Below are 22,232 nucleotides of genomic sequence, written 5' to 3' on the forward strand. Positions count from 1 at the left end.
CTCCCGGATGTCCCGGGCCGTATACACCCTGATGAGTAACTGACTCTGGTACTATTGTCACCTTCACTGTCAGTAATGTTACGAACGCGTAGCTACGTTGTTGGTCTCTCGCGGCGGTTGGAGAACAACACAGAATGTTGGTGTTCTGAGTGGTGCTGTCATCTTTCAAAGGTCTTCATCCTACCTAATTTTTCGTAGCAAATTAACCGGAGATACGATTCTTGACGTTTTCGCGGCACACAGAATGTTCCAAAAATCTTTCTGACGTGCGTCTGGGACAGCAGTCTCCCGATATTCCGATCTTCAACCCTACAGCCGTCTTCAAGACGAGAAACCAAGTGTGCCTATTTTTCGCTGAAATGACTTGACACGACGATATACTGCGGAGTAAATGGCATTCAAAGACCTGCCACCCATTTCAATAATTAACAACATAATTTGTAAGCAATAAGGATAAGTTGATTCGGTGCTTGCTACATTTTATTCTTAGCTGCATACGATTTATCTACGACTGTTGTGCTGACTGCCTTATCAGTGACGCAAGCGCATTTTTCTCCACACTACACTACTGTGTCAAGAGCTTTCAGTTTTTCGGCGTATAAATAGGCACGCCTGGACACTCGCCGTGAAGACGGCTGTCGAAAGATGAAGTATAGCTGTCCCGGATACACGCGAGGAAGATGACGGAGTCCTGAGTTAACTCAGCTCGAAGATGAGGTGGATGCTGGACCTTACTGTACTCAGGAGTAACCCACCTTGCACTCAACTTTCAGATGTGAATTCGCGCTACTAGCAAGAGGTCCTAATAGTATTACAGCGTCGGCTGTAAAATGATGACTGCATTTGACAACCAACACAACTTTATAATGCGTTATACAGACAACGAAACAACCGTCATGATCAGGTGAACGTATGTGGTGAGTAATTTTGCTGATAGGCGCCTAAATTATGGTAAGTTTACTTAAGTGGTGATTGATTTATTACGCTGTTCAGTTTGCAGATCTAATTTGTGTAAATTACATTACATTAATATAAAAATTGCACAAGGGTATGGATTTGCAATCAGTATCACATAAATTATCAAGTGTGCCAGGCGCAGGAATGCAGAGTTGCTCTGCTAAAAAATATCCTGTTTTATGTCACAATTATGTTGACTGACTTTACGAAATTTATTTAGAAATAACATCTTCCTATCTACGATTAAAAATAAAAGAACAATATGCCCACTTTGTTACTGGTTATCTCGGGGTCCTTTTACTGGGTCTTGGTTGTCACACTGAGGCAAACAGGACAGCGGTGGGCATGCTGTCACTGGAGTGCAGCCTGCAGCTGATCTGTCGGTGGTATCGACTGCTGCCTGGCACGTGGTCACCACTCTTCGGCGACCTGTCTCACGTAAAGCCTCACGTCAAAACGCCTCAGTATGACACCCCTTAACATTCTGAAAAATTCTTCCTGAGCGTGCCTGTACGTCTGATCGGCCAACTAGGATTGTCTGCCTCATCAGTTGAATTATTTGGTAGCAACTACAGTATCTATTGAGTTTCGCCCTATTTTCCAAAGTCAAAAGGAACACGCACTTACTTCCTAAATATACTACCCGACAAAAAAAGTCGAAGCACCCAAAATATATCATCGGATGTCAATGTTACTTCGTACACGTACACATCAGCGCTCGGTATGCAAACGATTAGAGTTGCAATCCTCTGTAAAAGGTAGAAGGCCGACAAGAGTCATTAGTGTTCTTCGCGTCTAGTGTAATTACAAGATCTGGTAGAGTATATAGGCGGCGTGAAAAGCGACGAATGTTCAGTCGGGGCCTGGAATTCTCGTCGTCAATATGAACATCGCCGTATCATGCACCAAGCACATCGTCACGCCTTCACATCTGCATCAACCATCAGAGAACAAATAGTGGAATCGCTATAATACTGTGTGTCATGCTGAAGCATTGTTTGGAGACTAGCGCACGCGGACAAGGTAATTATCGCACCGTGTGTGGTCTGCCGGTAACCTCACAACAGTAACGGATTCGTATGGAGTGCTGGCGTGACCGTGAGGGACGAACAGCTGACGAGTGGCGTCGAATTTTGCTCTGCGATTAATCGCGGCTCTGCACTGCGCCCCAGATGACCACAGTGGGCGGCTCTGCACTGCCCCAGATGACCACAGTGGGCGGCTCTGCACTGCCCCCCAGATGACCACAGTGGGCGGCTCTGCACTGCCCCAGATGACCACAGTGGGCGGCTCTGCACTGCGCCCCAGATGACCACAGTGGGCGGCTCTACACTGCCCCAGATGACCACAGTGGGCGGCTCTGCACTGCCCCAGATGACCACAGTGGGCGGTTACGGCGGCGACCTGGAGAGAAGTCCCGTTCTTCGAATGTTTCGGAGAGGCTCAGCGCCTCAGGCGTGACGTCATGGCGTGATGAGCTCTCGGATACGCCTTCACGTCACGGCTGGTAGTACCGAAGGATCTGTGACAGCACACCTGTACATCACAGACGTCGTGCGGCATTGTGTGTCAGCTCTCATGCGACAGTCTCGTGATGCCACGCCATTTTTCAACACTACAACGCTGGTCAACACGTAGCACGCCTATCTGTGAACTGTCCGGGCGGTGTTTAGGTACTCCTATGGCCAGCAAGATCCCCAGAGACGGGGCGACAGTTATTGAACGACGTGAAATAAAATCGTCATAATATCTGAACGGTTTGTATTAGAACGGACGAACTTCACGGTTGGCCGCTGGGGATGTATGGTTTGGTTTAGCGACGAAGCCCACTTTCATCTGGATTAGTTCGTCAATAAGCAAAGTTGGCGCATTTGAAAGACTGAGAAACCGCATTTCACCATCGCGAAGTCTCCCCACCCTCAACGGGTGACTGTGTGATGCGCAGTGTCTAGTCACGGAATAATCGATGCGATATTCCTTGATGCCACGGTGACTATCGAAAGGTACGTGAAGATTTGGAAGATGATTTCATCCCCGTTATCTGATTTCGAGAAGATTTGATTCAAGCAAGACGGAGCTCGACCCCATCGAAGCAGGAGAGTGTTAGACGTCCTGGAGGAGCACTTTGGTTACCCCATTCTGGCTCTGGGGTACCCAGAGGCCACTGACTTAGGCCTCGGTTGGATGTCACATTCACCGGATCTGAACACATGCGACTCCTTTTTGTGGGGCTATATTAAAGACAAGGTGTATAGCAATAACCCAAATATCATTGCTGAGCTGAAAACAGCCATTCGGTATGTCATCGATAGCGTCGACGTTCCGACACTTCAGCGGGTCATGCAGAATTTCGCTATTCGTGTGCGCCACATCTTCGCCAATGATGGCAGGTACATTGACCATGTCATAACGTAAATCCGAGTATCTGTAGCGACGTTTACATGTTGAATAAAGCATGTGCACGCCGCAGTTTGTAACTAATTTACATTTTTTTCGTATACAGTTCAATAATTGCATGTCCCGAATAAAAATGGTGTGATCGCACAGCATTACTGGAGCCACTTGGAGCAAACTTTTCTAATTAACACCATTTCGGTGACGTTTGCTTCGATGAATATGAGATGAAATAATTATGACTACTCGTTCCCGAGCGAACATAATCTTCATCCCGACCGCGAATCGTATGTGGGACCCCACGATTTAGAGAAAGCGGCGCTAACCTTTAGACTACGAGCTGTGGACTCCCCAAAAGAGCACGTGTGTGACCCGCTCGGATGTCCATCTCCGTCCCTGTGTCAGTAGTGAGGATATTGAGGACGAGTTACAACAGTTCTGGATGCTTCACTTTTCTGTCAGGCAGTGTAAATTACTCTTGAGTAATAGAGTACTTGGTATTTGGAATATCTGGAAACACTGAGACGTGTAGAGTATTAAACCTCGTCATATTCCTGGAACTGTCTTTTGCATTGTACTGCTATCCGTTCGGCTTCTTCGGACATGACAGAGACGCTCTCTGGAAAGCGGATGCAACGCCTGTGTGTGTGTGTGTGTGCGGAGTGCTCCTGCTTTCTTTACCTGCGGTCCCAGGCGGTTTCGCGGCCCCTGGCGCAAAGATACCGCCGCGGAGGACGGCTCGTGCGCTACACGCGGCTGTTCGCGTTGCAGGCAGAGGCAGCAGAGGCGAACATGTCGTGGGTGCCGCCGGATTTGGCGTCGCTGTGCCGGCCGCACACGACCGTCTCCACGTGCCTGCCGCCTGCCTACATGTTCCTGGCCGCCGTCGCCTACATGCTGGGCCGCAGCAGGGACGACCCGGCGCAGCACGGCCAGACCCTGGCGCCGCCCTACTTCACGCAGTTCGCGGGGGGCGGCGGGGGCGGCAAGCAGCCCGAGGAGCGCTTCGACTTCATCGTGGTGGGCGCCGGGTCGGCCGGCTGCGTGCTCGCCAACAGGCTCAGCGAGGTCAAGGAGTGGCGGGTGAGTCCACCGGCACCGCTGCCCACCCCACACGTGCATGGCGCGGGGGCGTCTCAGTAGCCTCACAGCAAGAGTGTAAACGTGCCATGACAACAGCTCTCACCAGTAGTTAAAGAGGGGGGGGGAGAGGGGGAGGCATTAGTGAAAAACACACACTATTTAAAAGATGCGCCAAATCTACACTATCGGCCATTAAAAATGCTACACCAAGAAGAAATGCAGATGATAAACGGGTATTCATTCCACAAATATATTATACTACAACTGACATGTGATTACATTTTCACGCAATTTGGGTGCATAGATCCTGAGAAATCACTACCCAGAACAACCACCTCTGGCCGTAATAACGGTCTCGATACGCCTGGGCATTGAGTCAAACAGAGCTTGGATGGCGTGTACAGGTACAGCTGCCCATGCAGCTTCAACACGATACCACAGTTGATCAAGAGTAGTGACTGCGTATTATGACGAGCCAGTTGCTCGGCCATCATTCACCTGACGTTTTCAATTGGTGAGAGATCTCGATAATGTCCTGGCCAGGGCAGCAGGCGAACATTTTCTCTATCAAGAAAGGCTCGTACAGGACCTGCAATACGCAGTCGTGCATTATCCTGCTGAAACGTAGGGTTTCGCAAGGATCCAATGAAGGGTAGAGCCATGGGTCGTAACACACTGTTCAAAGTGCCGTCAGTGGGAACGAGAGGTAACCGAGACGTGTAACCAATGGCACCCCATACCATCACGCCGGGTGATACGCCAGTATGGCGATGACGAATACACGCTTCCAATGTGCGTTCACCGCGATGTCGCCAAACACGGATGCGACCATCATGATGCTGTAAACAGAACCTGGATTCATCCGAAAAAATGACGTTTTGCCATTCGCGCACCCAGGTTCGTCGTTGAGTACACCATCGCAGGCGCTCCTGTCTGTGATGCTGCGTCAAGGGTAACCGCAGCCGTGGTCTCCGAGCTGATAGTCCATGCTGCTGCAAACGTCGTCGAACTGTTCGTGCAGATGGTTGTTGTCCTGCAAACGTCCCCATCTGTTGACTCAGGGATCGAGACGTGGCTACACGATCCGTTACAGCCTCCTGAACCCACCGATTCCATATTCTGCTAACAGTCATTGGATGTCGACCAACGCGAGCAGCAATGTCGCGATACGATAAACCTCAATCGCGATAGGCTACAATCCGACCTTTCTCAAAGTCGGAAACGTGATGGTACGCATTTCTCCTCGTTACACGAGGCATCACGACAACGTTTCACCAGGCAACGCCGGTCAACTGCTGTTTGTGTATGAGAAATCGGTTGGAAACTTTCCTCATGTCAGCACGTTGTAGCTGTCGCCACAGGCGCCAACCTTGTGTGAATGCTCTGCAAAGCTAATCATTTGCATATCACAGCATCTTCTTCCTGTCGGTTAAATTTCGCGTATGTAGCACGTCATCTTCGTGGTGTAGCAATTTTAATGGCCAGTAGTGTACAATGTTGATGATAATACAATGAAATTTTATACCATGCCTTACACCAAATTAACACATTCTTTCTTAAGTATCTTGGTTTACACAGGGTGTACATTAATAAAATCGACAATCTGCAGCGACAAATTCCTGACCGAAATGGAGGAAAGAGGTCCTCTGGTCATGCGTCCGGAAATCGTCGATGTGCGTGGAACGACAACAAATCGGCCCGAGACACAGTACGGGGCTGCATTGGATCCACGTCACAAAAGATGTTTAAACTGGCCCCCATGAGATGCAATGCACGCGTTCACACATCGCATCATGGATTGCCACAGTCTTTCACACATTCCGACCTCTCTCTGAATTGCGTCACAGGCGTCGTCAACACGCTGTTGAAGAGTCGGCACACAATACACAATACTTTTCAGATGCCCCCAGACATAAAAATCCAGGGAGTTTAAGTCCGCTGATCTAGCAAGCCATGCTTCAAGGCGTCTTATTCGACATCCAGGCCAGATGTTGTTGAAGTGTCGGCAAACTGCAAAGATCCGTCATGCAGAAGCGACACAACCTATCGTACTGCAAAGGCACATTCTCAAACAGCCCACACACAGTATTCCGCGGGAAGTCCAGGTACGTCTGTCCACCGAGGCGTTGTAAAATTATAACGCGTCCAATTATTTGGTCGCCAAAAATCCCCGCCCACACATTGACTCTGGAGCGATGCTAACGAGATGCGTCGACCGTTCCCCCAGGATTATCTGTAGCAAACAAATGACGATTATGGAGATTGATGATGCCAGTTCTGGTAAAGGTTGCCTGTTCGATAAAGAGAACTGATGACAGAAATTCCATAATTCTCATGGTCTGACGTAAAAAGCATAGAAAAAGATCCTTGTCGTTGAGACAAATCCGCTGCTGATAAAAATTGTGGTAAGGTCTTATGGGACCAACGTGCTGAGGTTATCGGTCCCTAAGCTTACACACTATTCAAACTAACTTACGCTAAGGACGACACACACCCTGATGCCCGAGGGAGGACTCGAACCTCTGACGGGGGGAACCGCGCGGACCGTGACAGGGCCCCTTAGACCGTGACAAGGCGCTGCTGATAATCGTTGCACACACTGTAGGCGATAGGGATAGTAGTGGTTCTCACGCAGAATACAGATGATCGTACTTTGGCCTACACCATGTTGGTGGACCACTTGCCTGGAGTTTGTACAAGGATTCGTCTCAATATCCTACTGAACCTGGCCCTCCAAATCTGGTGTACGCACAGTCCACCGCCTTCCTGTATGTTTGTCTGTCTGAAAGGACCCATCATCACATAAACGGCCAAAAAGGGTTTGAAATGTTGTGTGATGTGGTTTATGTCCGCAAGGACGCTTATTTTTGTATAGCCGTGCTACCTCTCGACCGTTTCCAACTGCCTGGCTGAACACAAACACAATCTCAGCTTGTTCCTGGCATGAAAACCGGACCATTCTCCTGCGTACACCGCGCTGCGTCAATCACACAGCCCGCAACACACAAGGAGCACATGGAACGTGAGCTGTCGCTCGTCAACGTGATCTGTCGCGGCAACGATGCATTTCCCTACGCATGTTCATAGCATATTTTTTCCTCCATTTCCACTCAGGAATCGTTCCCTTCAGTTCGTCGGTTTTATTAATGTTCATCCTATACATAATAAACTTTTTAATGGAATTTAATAAATTTGTTTTCAAAAAATGATATATGTACCTTTTTCTCAGGAAGTGTTCAAGAGATTTTCTCTGTTTAAACTCTTTGCACATAGTACGCTTCTCTCATGAGGTTCATTCAATATATCTAGTACGAGAAATTTAATAATTTTTAATTAGAACTCTACAAGTATAATATAAAAGTGATGCAAATTTCCAAGCACTTTGCCCCATATCTCATCTTACACGCAGAATTTCAGAATTTACTTTTGAAGCAACAGTTATAGGGTATACAGAAATGTGTGTACAAAATCTTATAATTATAGCCTTTGCAGATTCTGAGAAAAATGTACATAAATTTTTAAAAAAACACAATTTTCATGAAATGCAATTTAAAGTTCAACCTAACGTTTTGTCTTAAGTCATCTCTTCGGAAGGCCCCAATTTTTACTCAAGTGCTCTTTCCCTTCAAGGCTTTTCTTCTGGTTTCTTGCTTCCTGCCTCCTTTCCTTTACCAGATCTTCAACTGACTTTTCAGCTGCAGAGAGCCGCTGTACGCATATCTTACAGCCTATCTCCACCCTCCCTACATTCCCATCATGAAATACAATTGCTGCATCACATTTTGGAATTCTGATAACTGTAGCATACGACAATATGTATCTGGTTTTCTATTGCATCTAAAATACAGCACATAGTCACAGATGATCTATAAATGACAGCCTTTATCCCGTGCAAATTTGTTTCAATGTAATCAACAGAATGGTTGTTCACCGAGCTAGTACTGAAGTGTTGCTTCACAAAGTGTGGTGGGGTGGAAGGGTGATCGCGTCACACATTTAATTATTTTTCAGGCACTTCGGATGCTATTTCATCATTGAAACTTTGGAAACTTCTTGTCCATGAGTTCTACTAACAAACAAAAAATAAACTGGAAATTGACGTTTTCGGTAAGTTTATGGACAGTCCCTCCCTTAAGGAGCATACCTTTCAACCGGCCCGTCGGAAACCTGGCCGGCCCTCCAGTCTCACGCGTTCTCAGGTTACCGCTCGTCAGCTGCAAAACACAACGCCCTTTCTTATACTTTTTTTTATTAGGTGTGCCTTCTAACGACCACGATGTGTTTACAAAGAATGCGGTAGTTATTTTTTGGGGCTTTTCCTCGTCTAAGCAACAAGTTTCTCATCAACGCTTATGCCTAGCTCGGCACCAGATGCTCGTTTCTCACCTCCACACGTCCAAAGCATCACTACAGTTGTTTCGAGGAGATCTCACAATCAGTTTTGCGCGTCTTCCCGGTTGCATAACCACTGCCTCTAGGTCTGTTTTGATGTTGGTACATCATGGTGTCCTTGATTTCAGTTTTCTGACAAAGATGTAGAAGAAGCGTTTCGTTCATTTGGAATCATCCAGTCTTCTTACGTCCCTATAAAACCGAACTCTGCATTTGCGTAATGTTTTCTTTTTTAATTTTAGAATATATTTCTTATTTAAATTTTTTATACATATTTATAATTTAGATTTAATACACTGACCAATATCTTTCACCCTCCTCTTTCTAGTTGCGCGAGTAAATATTTCAAATTTTAGAGTATTAGTACAAGTTGAATGGGCAGTTGGGTATGCTGAATAGAGGTCGCAGATAACTGGCTGGCCGGCCGCTGGTGGCCGAGCCGTTCTAGGCGCTTCAGTCTGGAAACGCGCGACCGCTACGGTCGCAGGTTCGAATCCTGCCTCGGGCATGAATGTGTGTGATGTCCTTAGGTTAGTTAGGTTTAATTAGTTCTAAGTTCTAGGGGACTAATGACCTGAGATGTTAAGTCCCATAGTGCTTAGAGCCATTTTAACCATTTTTGATAACTGGCTGTGGTTTTTAGGAACTCACTCTGAGATACCAATTCTTGGGACAGGTCATGAGATTGTTTAAGTACAGAAGAGGAGTTTTTGTGTGCATGAGGAGCCTAGGAATCGGTGTTAGATTTGACGTGCCAGCTCATCAAACACTTTGCTTGACGGCAAGGTCCGCCTTTTGTTCAGGCGACAGACAGGAGATATCGGCAGACCGATCTGCCACAGTCAGAGGCGCGTCTGTGGGGTGACGCGGCGCCGGTGCACGCTTTCGCTAAGAACTAACGCGCCGCCTTTCTGCCGACCGACTCAACAACTCGAGCGGAAACACCTCAGACGGCTGGCTGGCTCCCAAAAAGCGCGGAGAAACCCGTCCTCATCAAAATTGTGGCGCGTGTCTGCCAAACAGCCGAGGTATGGTACCTCAGATTCTCTGCTCCCACTTGTCTCTTTGTTGCTGTAGAGGTATTAACTAAAAATATGAAGTAAATCATTAGAATACTTCCTAAATAACGGCATTATGTTTTTAGAAACTTAATAACATGAGAATCGATACAGATATAAATTTTCCGCATTATTCTTCTCGTGTACTAATTTTTTTTAAGCGTGTTGATATCAACTGCATTACCGTGTTCGCCACGCCTTGCACCAGGTATCGACCGTCACGACCGCGCTACGTACACTCGCTTTCAACTCTCCAGTGGGTCACCTGCATACTCGCCGTCTCCGCACACTCTGATCCTGGACTTGTGACTCTCCGCCGCTACCCAGTTACAACCGTAAAATTCGTCGCTTGATTCTTGTCAGGTACAAGTGAGCTCTACCAGCGTAGAAAGGCGAGAAAATATTGTACACCAGTTCTCAAGCACACTGTAATCGAGGACTCGCGGCATTGCCACTGCATTAACAGCAGCTGGGCATGACGATTACCGATACAGTTACTTCTCGGTTCGGAGTGAATGGGGAGTCTCTACTAAGAGTCGTCAGAGGAAACTAATACAGCGCGCACATAAAAGCAGCAGCTTGATGTCTAAGGTATGCAACCCTCAACAATGCACTCGTATTTGCTTCCTTTCTACTGAACGTTCGTCACTTCTGTTCTGTCCCTCTTTCTTAATTTGCTACCAGTATCGTCCATTTTGAACGTCATCCAATATTCGAATCGGTCCTCTTTCTCACCATCCCTTCTCTGTATTTTTTCCTACGAATACTTGTCATTGCAGCATTTTCTTCATCAAATGCGGAATGCCTGACTTCTTGCTACTTCCAAAACCTTCTAAATTTAGTATTTTATTCTTAAAAAGGTTTCTTTCTGTTATTTCCGATTCTTTGATGCTATTTTCTAATTCTTTTCTTGTTTTTGTAATTCATGTTAAGTCGATTTCTTTTTCCAGGAGTACAGGAATGTTTGTTCGTTCACCTGTTCTCATTCTTTCGGTAGAGATGTCCAAAGAAGATTAGTCTTGAATTTTCCATTGCTTCTAATGTTTTCCCTACTTTTTTGCAGGTCTCCTCAGTACTTCTCTTTTTCTGATCATCTTTAATTTACCATGCATCCGTCTTTCAGGTACCTCTATTTTGCTCAGATTATAGTTCTTCGTTAAGCATTCACATGCATACAGACACCACAGTCTTACCACTGTTGTGTACTGTTTTAGTTTTGTTTTTCTAGATATGCATTTGTAGTTGTAGATATATTTTGCCAAACCATATGCTCTTTCTATTTTATTAACTTCCGTACATGGCAAATTCTTCTAGTCCATCCAGCTACATATATAAATTTGCCCAAGATATTTAAATTTATTAGCTCGCTCTGTTTTACCTACTTGAATTTCTGTGTATTTTGGTTCATCTTTTTATGTCATAATTTTTTCAATTGTAAATTTGAGACCAATTCGAATTGCTGTTTTTTCCAGAAAATTTATTTGAGTAACTGCTTCTGTCAGATTTTTTGAAAGTATTGCGATATCGTCTACAAAAGCTGTGTAGTTTACCTTAATTCTATTTTTATTATAGTAAAGACGATAAGCCGTCTCTCTGTCTAACAGTAGTTCTCATCTAAAATAGCTGAGATACTTCTCCCATAAATTTAAATTTAGGTATCGTACTTCTTAAGAGTTTCACAAATTACTTTCTAATTTTGCTCAACATACAATTCTCTACTGATTTTATCTGTTGTTTCTCATTCTACGGAATCAAATGCTTCCTCGAAATCAATGACTGATTTTGCAGGTTAACATTCTGTACCGAATTATTAAGTTAAAAATCTGTCCTGTGTAGGATCTTCCCTTTCGAAAACAACTGTAATATTCTCCCAGTCGTTTGCCTGAAATTTCTCCAACTCTATTCCGGAGAATTTTTGATAATATTTTGTGCCGCATAGCGAAAGTGTCACTCCCTTGTAACTGTTGACATTTTGTTTGCCTCCCTTTCTACGTGACGGTGGATTAATGCTACTTTGATCTCTATTTTTGAAGGAATTAGCGCGCACACACATATGAGGATATTTGTACAAGTATTCCTTGTCCGCGTCGGAGATGCGTTTTCTGAAATAATGGATTAGCCCGAAATGTTCCCTACACATAATTCGAACGAAAAAGACGAAGTGCATCGTGCCGATGCCGCAAATAATCTTCATGATGAGAAGGAACAACGTGAAGTTAATTTGGTGCATTAGAATATCTCCATGTTAAACTTTTTGTATTGTTCGTTAAGTTGTGCCTTAGCTGCGGTACGACAACAAGAAGGCATTGCAATAACACTAGAATAAAATCACAAATGATGGCAGGAAAAAAGCATGTTGTTGTTCTCTGAAAGTCTGTTGACTAAAGTGCGATAATTCGTCAAGAGCTGATGCCGACAGTTTTGGATCTGAAAGACTTCGCTTCTATTTTCGCTTGTGGAGGCGAGTCTGTAAGCTCCTTTATAAACGCGAGCCGCAGTACTTAGAACTGATGCTTTCACCATTAAGTGTCGCGACTGAAGCGCGAAGTGGAACTGAAAGGCCTCATTCACTCACTCTGATCGTACGACACACCTTGAATCCGTTCTTGTCGGCGAGGAGCCGCACAAACGAGTCTGCACGCCCGGTGACGGCGGCCCTGTTGCTGTTACTCCACTGATTACCAACACTGTTCTCCTAAACGTCCGACACTCGGACCACAGAGTGGAATGTAGTGGTTCTCAGGTCGACGTTACCACTGTAATTCGATAGGAGATGTTTACTAAATGTTACCAAACGTGAAAGAGACAGATTTGATATTTGTTAGCGTCAAGGTCGAGTAACTTGTACGCCTGCGTGCCTTGCTAATTACGCGCCAGTGAAAGCAGTGTACCAACTGAACTACCATGTACTGCAGGCTCGGCAAGAGCGATGCATCAACTGCTCATCACTTACCACAACTGCTGCTCCTCGCTGCTCCGACCCCGATGACACATGCTGCAGCTACGCTTTTTAGGGTACAACGAAGAGGTGGACACAGTGGAAGTAGTTACCCATTGAAATTATGTTGCCCGCATTATAAAGAAGATAGTTTTTACTAGCGAGGCGTACAGCTCTCTCATATTTAAGACATAAAAGATAAAATCGCTTCAGCTGCAAGTGCTGTATTTATATGCCCGACCGATTTCGCAGCATTTTAGCTGCATCATGAGGTGCAATCTGTACAAAGTAATAGATAAAAACTCATGCAAGGCAAGAAACCGTAACTACACGAGAAGATATACGGAATGAACTTACAAAATCAAGTCAGGCTCTGATCAAAAGAGACAATGGGATCATCGAGCGTTCATAGTCAGCAAGTTTTCGCTAAATAGCGGACGTCAGTTATAAATTAGCATAAAACAAAATAGAAAGCTCCCTTGATGCTAGAAAGGACAAAAGCTGAAATAAGAACATCCTAATTACAATCTATCTGGTACGTAAAATACTACTCAAGTCCACTCACCTTCAGTAACAGTATCTGGTGAGCTAACGGGCCCATAAATACCGAAAAATTAGTTAGAAACTGAACACTATTCGTGCTAAGCTTCAAAAAAATTTTTATTAAATTTTTTGCGAAATGAACCACAATTTAAGAATGAATAACTGGAGTTCTTACCAGCATGATTTTTAGTCCTTCTTAGGTAAATAAGAGACCGGTACTGCTTAATCTTACATAATCTCATAAATAATCAGATACGGTCGGTTTCTGACCACTTTTTCGGTATGCGACGACCTGTTAGCTCACCTGATACGGGTATTCAGGGTGTGTGGATTTTAGTAGTACTTCACCTACAAGGTATTTTGTTATTAGGTTCAAATGGCTCTGAGCACTATGGGACTCAACTGCTGAGGTCATTAGTCCCCTAGAACTTAGAACTAGTTAAACCTAGCTAACCTAAGGACATCACAAACATCCATGCCCGAGGCAGGATTCGAACCTGCGACCGTAGCGGTCTTGCGGTTCCAGACTGCAGCGCCTTTAACCGCACGGCCACTTCGGCCGGCTTGTTATTAGGAAGTTCTTATTTTTAGCTATTGTCCTTTCTAGGTATCACGGAAGAGTTCTACGTTGTTGCAACTGATATCCGCTGCTTAGCGAAAAATAGTTGATTATGAACGCTGTGAACGCATTTCATGAGTATGTTGGTCTTGTACATCCTTTCATTTAGTTACGGTTTCTTGCCTTACATGAGTTTCTGTCTATTACTTTGTACAGGTCGCACCTCATGATTCACTAAAATGGCCCGTAAAGTACTTAAAGCAGAATCGGTTTTATCTTCCAAATGATGTATCCAGGCTTTGGCTGTCCTGACTACAAGGTCCTCTACAATATAAAATTCCGTTTATCAGGTAAACGCAGTCACGCCTGGCACTTAATTCTGAGGGACTGGCGTTGAACTCAGGCCACTGCGTTCCCACAGCAGCAGGGCCATCAGCCCTGCTTAAACGAAATCGTGAGCGCAATATTTACTAACCCGGTACGGATTAAGAATTAGCCACAATGTAACAAAAGTGGTAACACCTTACGCACATCGACCTTTAAAGTGAAAAACAATAATTGTAACTGCCATGTCGGAATTCTGATCGTTCTTATAAAACAGAATGTGTGCGACAACTAAGCAACACAAAAGAAAAAAGTGGAACTAAGTGCCAGAATCGGTAACCTATCTTGAAGTAGTTGCATAACGATTAAACATCGCGAGCTACCGTCGTTGCAGATAATGTCACAGTCAAAATTATTCTCATTTACAGACAAACCTTACAGCCTAAAGGCCATGTAACTGGTTTATATATGCGCACATCTAAATCCAGCTGTTAATCAGAACATGTTCCGAACACTCACAAAATGTGCCTGGATTCCATTAGAAGCTATAAAAGTCCTTTAACAGAACAGTGTTTTAAAAAGCGATAATTAATACATCCGTACTCCACGTAAATTGGCCTTCCAGTGGCGACAGCCTGGGTGACCTGGAGAGCTTGTATACAAGGGGCGACCAAATAATCCTGTTCGAAGGCCGTAGCGTGAAGAAGTTGGTTAACTGGTTGTTGCACGTCTTCGTCCGACAGGACTCGCCGACCTTTCAAGGCGTTATTTGCGGGACCGAAGGTGTGATAATCTCACGGGGAGAGACCAGGACCACGGAACGGGCGCTCGAGTGTCTCCCAGTCGAGTGGGTGTGACTTCTGCGTTACGAGATTTGCGTTATGGGGACGTGCGTTATCACGAAGCAGCGCATTAATCCCTTGCCTATAACTAGGTCAAAAAAGGCCCCGGGATTAGACAACGTTCCTTTAGAACTACTGATAGCATTGGGAGAGCTACCTTGACAAATCTCTACCATCTGATGAGCAACATGTACGAGACAGGCAAAATACACCCAGACTTCAAGAAGAATATAATAATTCCAATCTCAAAGAAAGCAAGTGTCGACAGATGTGACAATTACCGAACTGTCAGTTTAATAAGCCACGGCTGCAAAATACTGACAAACTGTTTACAGACGAAAGGAAAAACTGGTAGAAGCTGACCTCGGGGAAGATCAGTTTGGATTCCGTAGAAACGTAACACGCGAGACAATACTGACGCCACGACTTATCTTAGAAGACAGATCAAGGAAAGGCAAACCTACGTTTCTAGGATATGTAGACGTAGAGAAAGCTTTTGACAATGTTGACTGGAACCCTCTCTTTCAGATTCTGAAGGTGGCAGAGGTAAAATACAGGGAGCGAAAGGCTATTCACAATTTGTACAGGAACCAGACTGCAGTAGCCAGCCGATGTGGTCGAGCGGTTCTAGGCGCTTCAATCTGGAACCAGCCGACCGCTACGGTCGCAGGTTCGAATCCTGCCTCGGGCATGTATGTGTGATGTCCTTAGGTTAGTTAGGTTTAAGTAGTTCTAAGTTCTAGGGGACTGGTGACCTCATATGTTAAGTCCCATAGTGCTCAGAGCCATTTGAACCATTTGAACCAGACTGCAGTCACATGAGTCGAGGGAACCGAGAGGAAAGCAGTGGTTCGGGAGGGAGTGAGACGGGGTTGTAGCCTATGCCCGATGTTATTCAATCTGTACATTGAGAAAGCAGTAAAGGAAACAAAACAAAAATTGAGAATAGGAATTAAAATCCGTGGACAAGAAATAAGAACTCTGAGGTTTGCCGATGACATTGTAGTTCTGTCAGAGGCAGCAAAGATCCTGGAAGAGCAGTTGAACGGAATGTACAGTGTCTTGAAAGGAAGATATAAGATGAACATCAACAAAAGCAAAACGAGGATAATGGAATGTAGTCGAATTAAGTCGGGTGATGCTGAGGGAATTAGATTAGGAAATGAGACAGTTAAAGTAGTAGATCAGTTTTTCTATCTGGGGAGCAAAATAACTGACGATGGTCGAAGTAGAGAGGACATAAAATGTAGACTGTCTATGGGAAGAAAAGTGTTTCTGAAGAAGTGAAATTTGTTAACATGGAGTATAGATTTAAGTGTCAGGAAGCCTTTTCTAAAAGTATTTGTATGGAGTGTAGCCATGTATCGATGTGAAATTTGGACGATAAATAATTTAGACGAGAGGAAAATAGAAAGTTTCGAAATGTGGTAATACAGAAGGAGGAATTTGTGGCTGAACCTAACTAAAAGAAGGGATTGGTTGGCAGGACACGTTCTGAGGTGTCAAGGGATCGCCAATTTAGCACTGGAGAGAAGCGTGGACGATAAAAATGGTAGAGGGAGACCAAGAGATGAATGCAGTAAGCTGCTTCAGAGGGATGTGGTTGCAGTAGCTACTCGGAGATGAAGAAGCTTGAACAGGATAGAGTAGCATAGAGAGCTGCATCAAACCAGTCTCAGGACTGAAGACCACAACAACAACAACAACAAGGTGTGGGTGCTTATATACCCGCATCGGAGTCGCGCTACGTTGCATATACGCTGCAGAAACGCCTTCAAGCAGCAAATTTTTGATTGGTCCTTGTACTAGGGTCTTCAGCATTGTCCAAAAGTGTTAGCTGCCGTGCATTCTACTGTAATATGCTTCCTGGTGGTTCTATAAACGTTTATTATTTTTTACGAATTTTAATTTACGAATTAATGATTCGATATTGACCAGCTATGTGCTACCGTAGGTAGCGCTCATATGTGGCACACCGCTCCTAGCACACGTCCACCGCGGCGCTCGACACCTGAAGATGGACTTACAAAAGCCCGAAACCGGTCGTGTGTTAATAAAAGAACTTTACAACTGAAGCGGTATTTTCAGCCTCTGGTGTAGCGCTCAGTTGTGGATGTTCCTCCGACAGGATTGTTCGCAGTAGTTGGCCTCAAATCGGCGAGGCAAACAAGTCCACTTCTTCTTGCAGGGCTGCGACGTAGAACCAACACCGTGGAAGAAGCTGTCAAGCTCGACGAATATGTCCATCAACCTGTTTCGTTGTTACAACGTATGGTACAGTACATGTTCGTCGAATTGTACGACGATGTTTCAAGCACCGGTTTCACACATTCATTACTGCCGTGATAGCAAGCCCTATAGCTGTTGAGATATTACTTCATGATAAATGTAAGGATGTAGAGGGTAGAGGCTTATCTCACGAGGGGTAAGATAGACACTGCCTACAGGAGAATTAAAGAGACCTTTGGAGAAAAGAGAACCACTTGTATGAATATCAAGAGCTCAGATGGAAACCCAGTTCTAAGCAAAGAGGGGAAAGCAGAAAGGTGGATGGCGTATATAGAAGGTGTATACAGGGGCGATGTTCTTGAAGACAATATCATGGAAATGGAAGAGGAGGTAGATGAAGATGAAATAGGAGATATGATACTGCGTGAAGAGTTTGACAGAGCACTGAAAGACCTAAGTCGAAACAAGGCCCCGGGAGTAGACAACATTCCATTAGAACTACTGACAGCCTTGGGAGAGCCAGGCCTAACAAAACTCTACCATCTGGTGAGCAAGATGTATGAGACAGGCGAAATTCCCTCAAACTTCAAGAAGAATATAGTAATTCCAATCCCAAAGAAAACAGGTGTTGAAAGTTGTGAAAATTATCGAACTATCAGTTTAATAAGTCACAGGTGCAAAATACTAACGCGAATTGTTTACAGACGAATGGAAAAACTGGTAGAAGCTGACCTCAGGGAAGATCAGTTCGGATTCCGTAGAAATGTTTGAACACGTGAGGCAGTACTGACCCTACGTCTTATCTTAGAAGAGAGATTAAGGAAAAGCAAACCTACGTTTCTAGCATTTGTAGACTTAGAGAAAGGTTTTGACAATGTGGACTGGAATACTCTCTATCAAATTCTGAAGGTGGCGGGGGTAAATAAGAATCGAGGGACATGAAAGGGAAGCAGTTGTTGGGAAGGGAGTGAGACAGGGTTGTAGCCTCTCCCCGATGTTATTCAATCTGTATATTGAGCAAGCAGTAAAGGAAACAAAAGAAAAGTTCGGAGTAGGTATTAAAATCCATGGAGAAGAAATAAAAACTTTGAGATTTGCCGATGACATTGTAATTCTGTCAGAGACAGCAAAGGACTTGGAAGAGCAGTTGAACGGAATGGGTAGTGTCTTGAAAGGAGGGTATAAGATGAACATCAACAAAAGCGAAACGAGGATAATGGAATGTAGTCGAATTAAGTCGCGTGATGCTGAGGGAATTAGATTAGGAAATGAGACAGTTAAAGTAGTATAGGAGTTTTGCTATTTGGGGAGCAAAATAACTGATGATGGTCGAAGTAGAGAGGATATAAAATGTAGACTGGCAATGGGAAGGAACGTGTTTCTGAAGAAGAGAAATTTGTTAACATCGAGTATAGATTTAAGTGTCAGGAAGTCATTTCTGAAAGTATTTGTATGGAGTGTAGCCATGTATGGAAGTGAAACATGGACGATAAATAGTTTGGACAAGAAGAGAATAGAAGCTTTGGAAATGTGGTGCCACAGAAGAATGCTGAAGATTAGATGGGTAATCACATAACTAATGAGGAAGTATTGAATAGAATTGGGGAGAAGAGGAATTTGTGGCACAACTTGACTATAAGAAGGGATCGGATCGAGGACATATTCTGAGCCATCAAGGGATCACCAATTTAGTATTGGAGGGCAGCGTGGACGGTAAAAATCGTAGAGGGAGAGCAAGAGATGAATACACTAAGCAGATTGAGAAGGATGTAGTCTGCGGTAGGTACTGGGAGATGAAGAAGCCTGCACAGGATAGAGTAGCATGGAGAGCTGCATCAAACCAGTCTCAGGACTGAAGACCATAACAACAACAAGAAATCTGCTCGAAATTACTCATGTGATGATAACAGCTTTTGCTTCACCTCTTCGAGTTCACACTGCTGTTGATCAAGTTTTTAGCGACAGTGACTTATCCGGACACACAACAGAGGATGGTATTGAGCCTCGGTGTACGAGACTTGCCTTGTTGTCGTTATAGTTATTCTGTCCCGCGCCTTTCGGATACGCTAATCTAGGAACAGAGCGGTATGGCGGCTACAGCCGTGTGTCCTTCGGCAGGTGCTGCTGCTGGAGGCGGGCGTGGAGGAGCCGGAGGTGGCGGAGGTGCCGGCGATGGCGCCGCTGCTGCAGAACAGCAACCTGGACTGGCGCTACCGCACGCAGCCGGACGGGCGCGCGTGCAAGGCGCGCCGCGGCCGCTCCTGCGGCTGGGCGCGCGGCAAGGTCATGGGCGGCTCCTCCGCCATCAACTACATGATCTACGCGCGCGGACACCCCAGGGACTACGACGAGTGGGAGCAGAAGGGCAACGACGGCTGGGGCTACCAGAGCGTGAGTACCGGGCCACTAACCCCCACCTAACGTGACGTCACTCTCTGCGCAGCTCGTAGTGCAAAACCTGATCACTAGAAAGAGAGCACCTTGTCCGTAAAGAACGCTACAGGTGCGACTCCTCAAGTGCTATTGCAATTGGAGGAAGGATCCCCACTTGTTCGTCTGCACGCACAATGGATGAGCCTAGGATAAGCATGTCCGATGGTCCTCAATATTTATAAAATATCGATACTGGGACGTTGCGCATCGATGTTTCAATATCGACCGTGAAACCCTTTAACATAGACGCTTAAGGCAGAATACCCTCTTCGTATGTTGGCCAAAAGCCTACAGGCTGTTTGCCACCACTGTCAATAACTTTTTCGCTATTTAAACGAATAGTTTTCGGAACACAGCTTCATTCTAGAAACATCCCCTAGGCTGTGGCTAAGCCATGTCTCCGCAATATCCTTTCTTCAAGGAGTGCTAGTTCTGCAAGGTTCGCAGGAGAGCTTCTGCAAAGTTTGGAAGGTAGGAGACGAGGTACTGGCGGAATTAAAGCTGTGAGGACGGGCGTGAATCCTACTTGGGTAGCTCAGTCTGTAGAGCACTTGCCCGCGAAAGGCAAAGGTCCCGATTTCGAGTCTCGGTCCGGCACACAGTTTTAATCTGCCCGGAAGTTTCACAGCTTCGCCAACTTACAACCAGGCTCTTGCCTTTACCATAGGTCTTGAGTCTCGTAATGTATACACACAGACTGAAGTCACGAATGAAAATTTGTACCGTGGCCAGAATTCCAACCCGAGCCTCGTGCTCACTAGGCAGACGCGCTGACCCCTGCGCCACCTTGGAACGGTGGAGTGGCTCTGCACAGCTGCTCAGGCTACGCTAGCACTCCTCTGTCCTCAGTCCAAATTCTCATTCACCTCTGAACCCACTTGGTATTTCCCTAAAAACGAACAGCATTGCAGAGGCTCTTCAGCTGTATTGGTATACACTCCTGGAAATGGAAAAAAGAACACATTGACACCGGTGTGTCAGACCCACCATACTTGCTCCGGACACTGCGAGAGGGCTGTACAAGCAATGATCACACGCACAGCACAGCGGACACACCAGGAACCGCGGTGTTGGCCGTCGAATGGCGCTAGCTGCGCAGCATTTGTGCACCGCCGCCGTCAGTGTCAGCCAGTTTGCCGTGGCATACGGAGCTCCATCGCAGTCTTTAACACTGGTAGCATGCCGCGACAGCGTGGACGTGAACCGTATGTGCAGTTGACGGACTTTGAGCGAGGGCGTATAGTGGGCATGCGGGAGGCCGGGTGGACGTACCGCCGAATTGCTCAACACGTGGGGCGTGAGGTCTCCACAGTACATCGATGTTGTCGCCAGTGGTCGGCGGAAGGTGCACGTGCCCGTCGACCTGGGACCGGACCGCAGCGACGCACGGATGCACGCCAAGACCGTAGGATCCTACGCAGTGCCGTAGGGGACCGCACCACCACTTCCCAGCAAATTAGGGACACTGTTGCTCCTCGGGTATCGGCAAGCACCATTCGCAACCATCTCCATGAAGCTGGGCTACGGTCCCGCACACCGTTAGGCCGTCTTCCGCTCACGCCCCAACATCGTGCAGCCCGCCTCCAGTGGTGTCGCGATAGGCGTGAATGGAGGGACGAATGGAGACGTGTCGTCTTCAGTGATGAGAGTCGCTTCTGCCTTGGTGCCAATGATGGTCGTATGCGTGTTTGGCGCCGTGCAGGTGAGCGCCACAATCAGGACTGCATACGACCGAGGCACACAGGGTCAACACCCGGCATCATGGTGTGGGGAGCGATCTCCTACACTGGCCGTACACCACTGGTGATCGTCGAGGGGACACTGAATAGTGCACGGTACATCCAAACCGTCATCGAACCCATCGTTCTACCATTCATAGACCGGCAAGGGAACTTGCTGTTCCAACAGGACAGTGCACGTCCGCATGTATCCCGTGCCACCCAACGTGCTCTAGAAGGTGTAAGTCAACTACCCTGGCCAGCAAGATCTCCGGATCTGTCCCCCATTGAGCATGTTTGGGACTGGATGAAGCGTCGTCACACGCGGTCTGCACGTCCAGCACGAACGCTGGTCCAACTGAGGCGCCAGGTGGAAATGGCATGGCAAGCCGTTCCACAGGACTACATCCAGCATCTCTACGATCGTCTCCATGGGAGAATAGCAGCCTGCATTGCTGCGAAAGGTGGATATACACTGTACTAGTGCCGACATTGTGCATGCTCTGTTGCCTGTGTCTATGTGCCTGTGGTTCTGTCAGTGTGATCATGTGATGTATCTGACCCCAGGAATGTGTCAATAAAGTTTCCCCTTCCTGGGACAATGAATTCACGGTGTTCTTATTTCAATTTCCAGGAGTGTACATTTCAGGATCAAATCTCTCTGGAGACATATAGCTTTATTGGATTAAAGCACCTATGCCTGGGTTTGAGGCACGATCCCCCGTTTCGTTCGATTCTGAAGTGCTATTCCGACACACCTGG

The 22,232-nt window shown here is 46.1% G+C and overlaps 1 protein-coding gene across 1 annotated transcript in view; it reads left to right on the forward strand.

The window, feature by feature from the left end:
* Positions 1-4,245: 4,245 nt before the first annotated feature.
* LOC124711474 overlaps positions 4,246-22,232 on the forward strand; it is a 188,093-nt gene continuing 170,106 nt past the window's right edge. The window contains exons 1-2 of the mRNA XM_047241580.1: positions 4,246-4,434; positions 19,438-19,710. Coding sequence (XP_047097536.1) covers positions 4,246-4,434; positions 19,438-19,710 — 462 coding nt within the window. The remainder of the gene's footprint in view (positions 4,435-19,437; positions 19,711-22,232) is intronic.

The sequence above is a fragment of the Schistocerca piceifrons genome, chromosome 8 (genome assembly GCF_021461385.2).
Source record: "Schistocerca piceifrons isolate TAMUIC-IGC-003096 chromosome 8, iqSchPice1.1, whole genome shotgun sequence".
Taxonomy (NCBI): Eukaryota; Metazoa; Arthropoda; class Insecta; order Orthoptera; family Acrididae; genus Schistocerca; species Schistocerca piceifrons.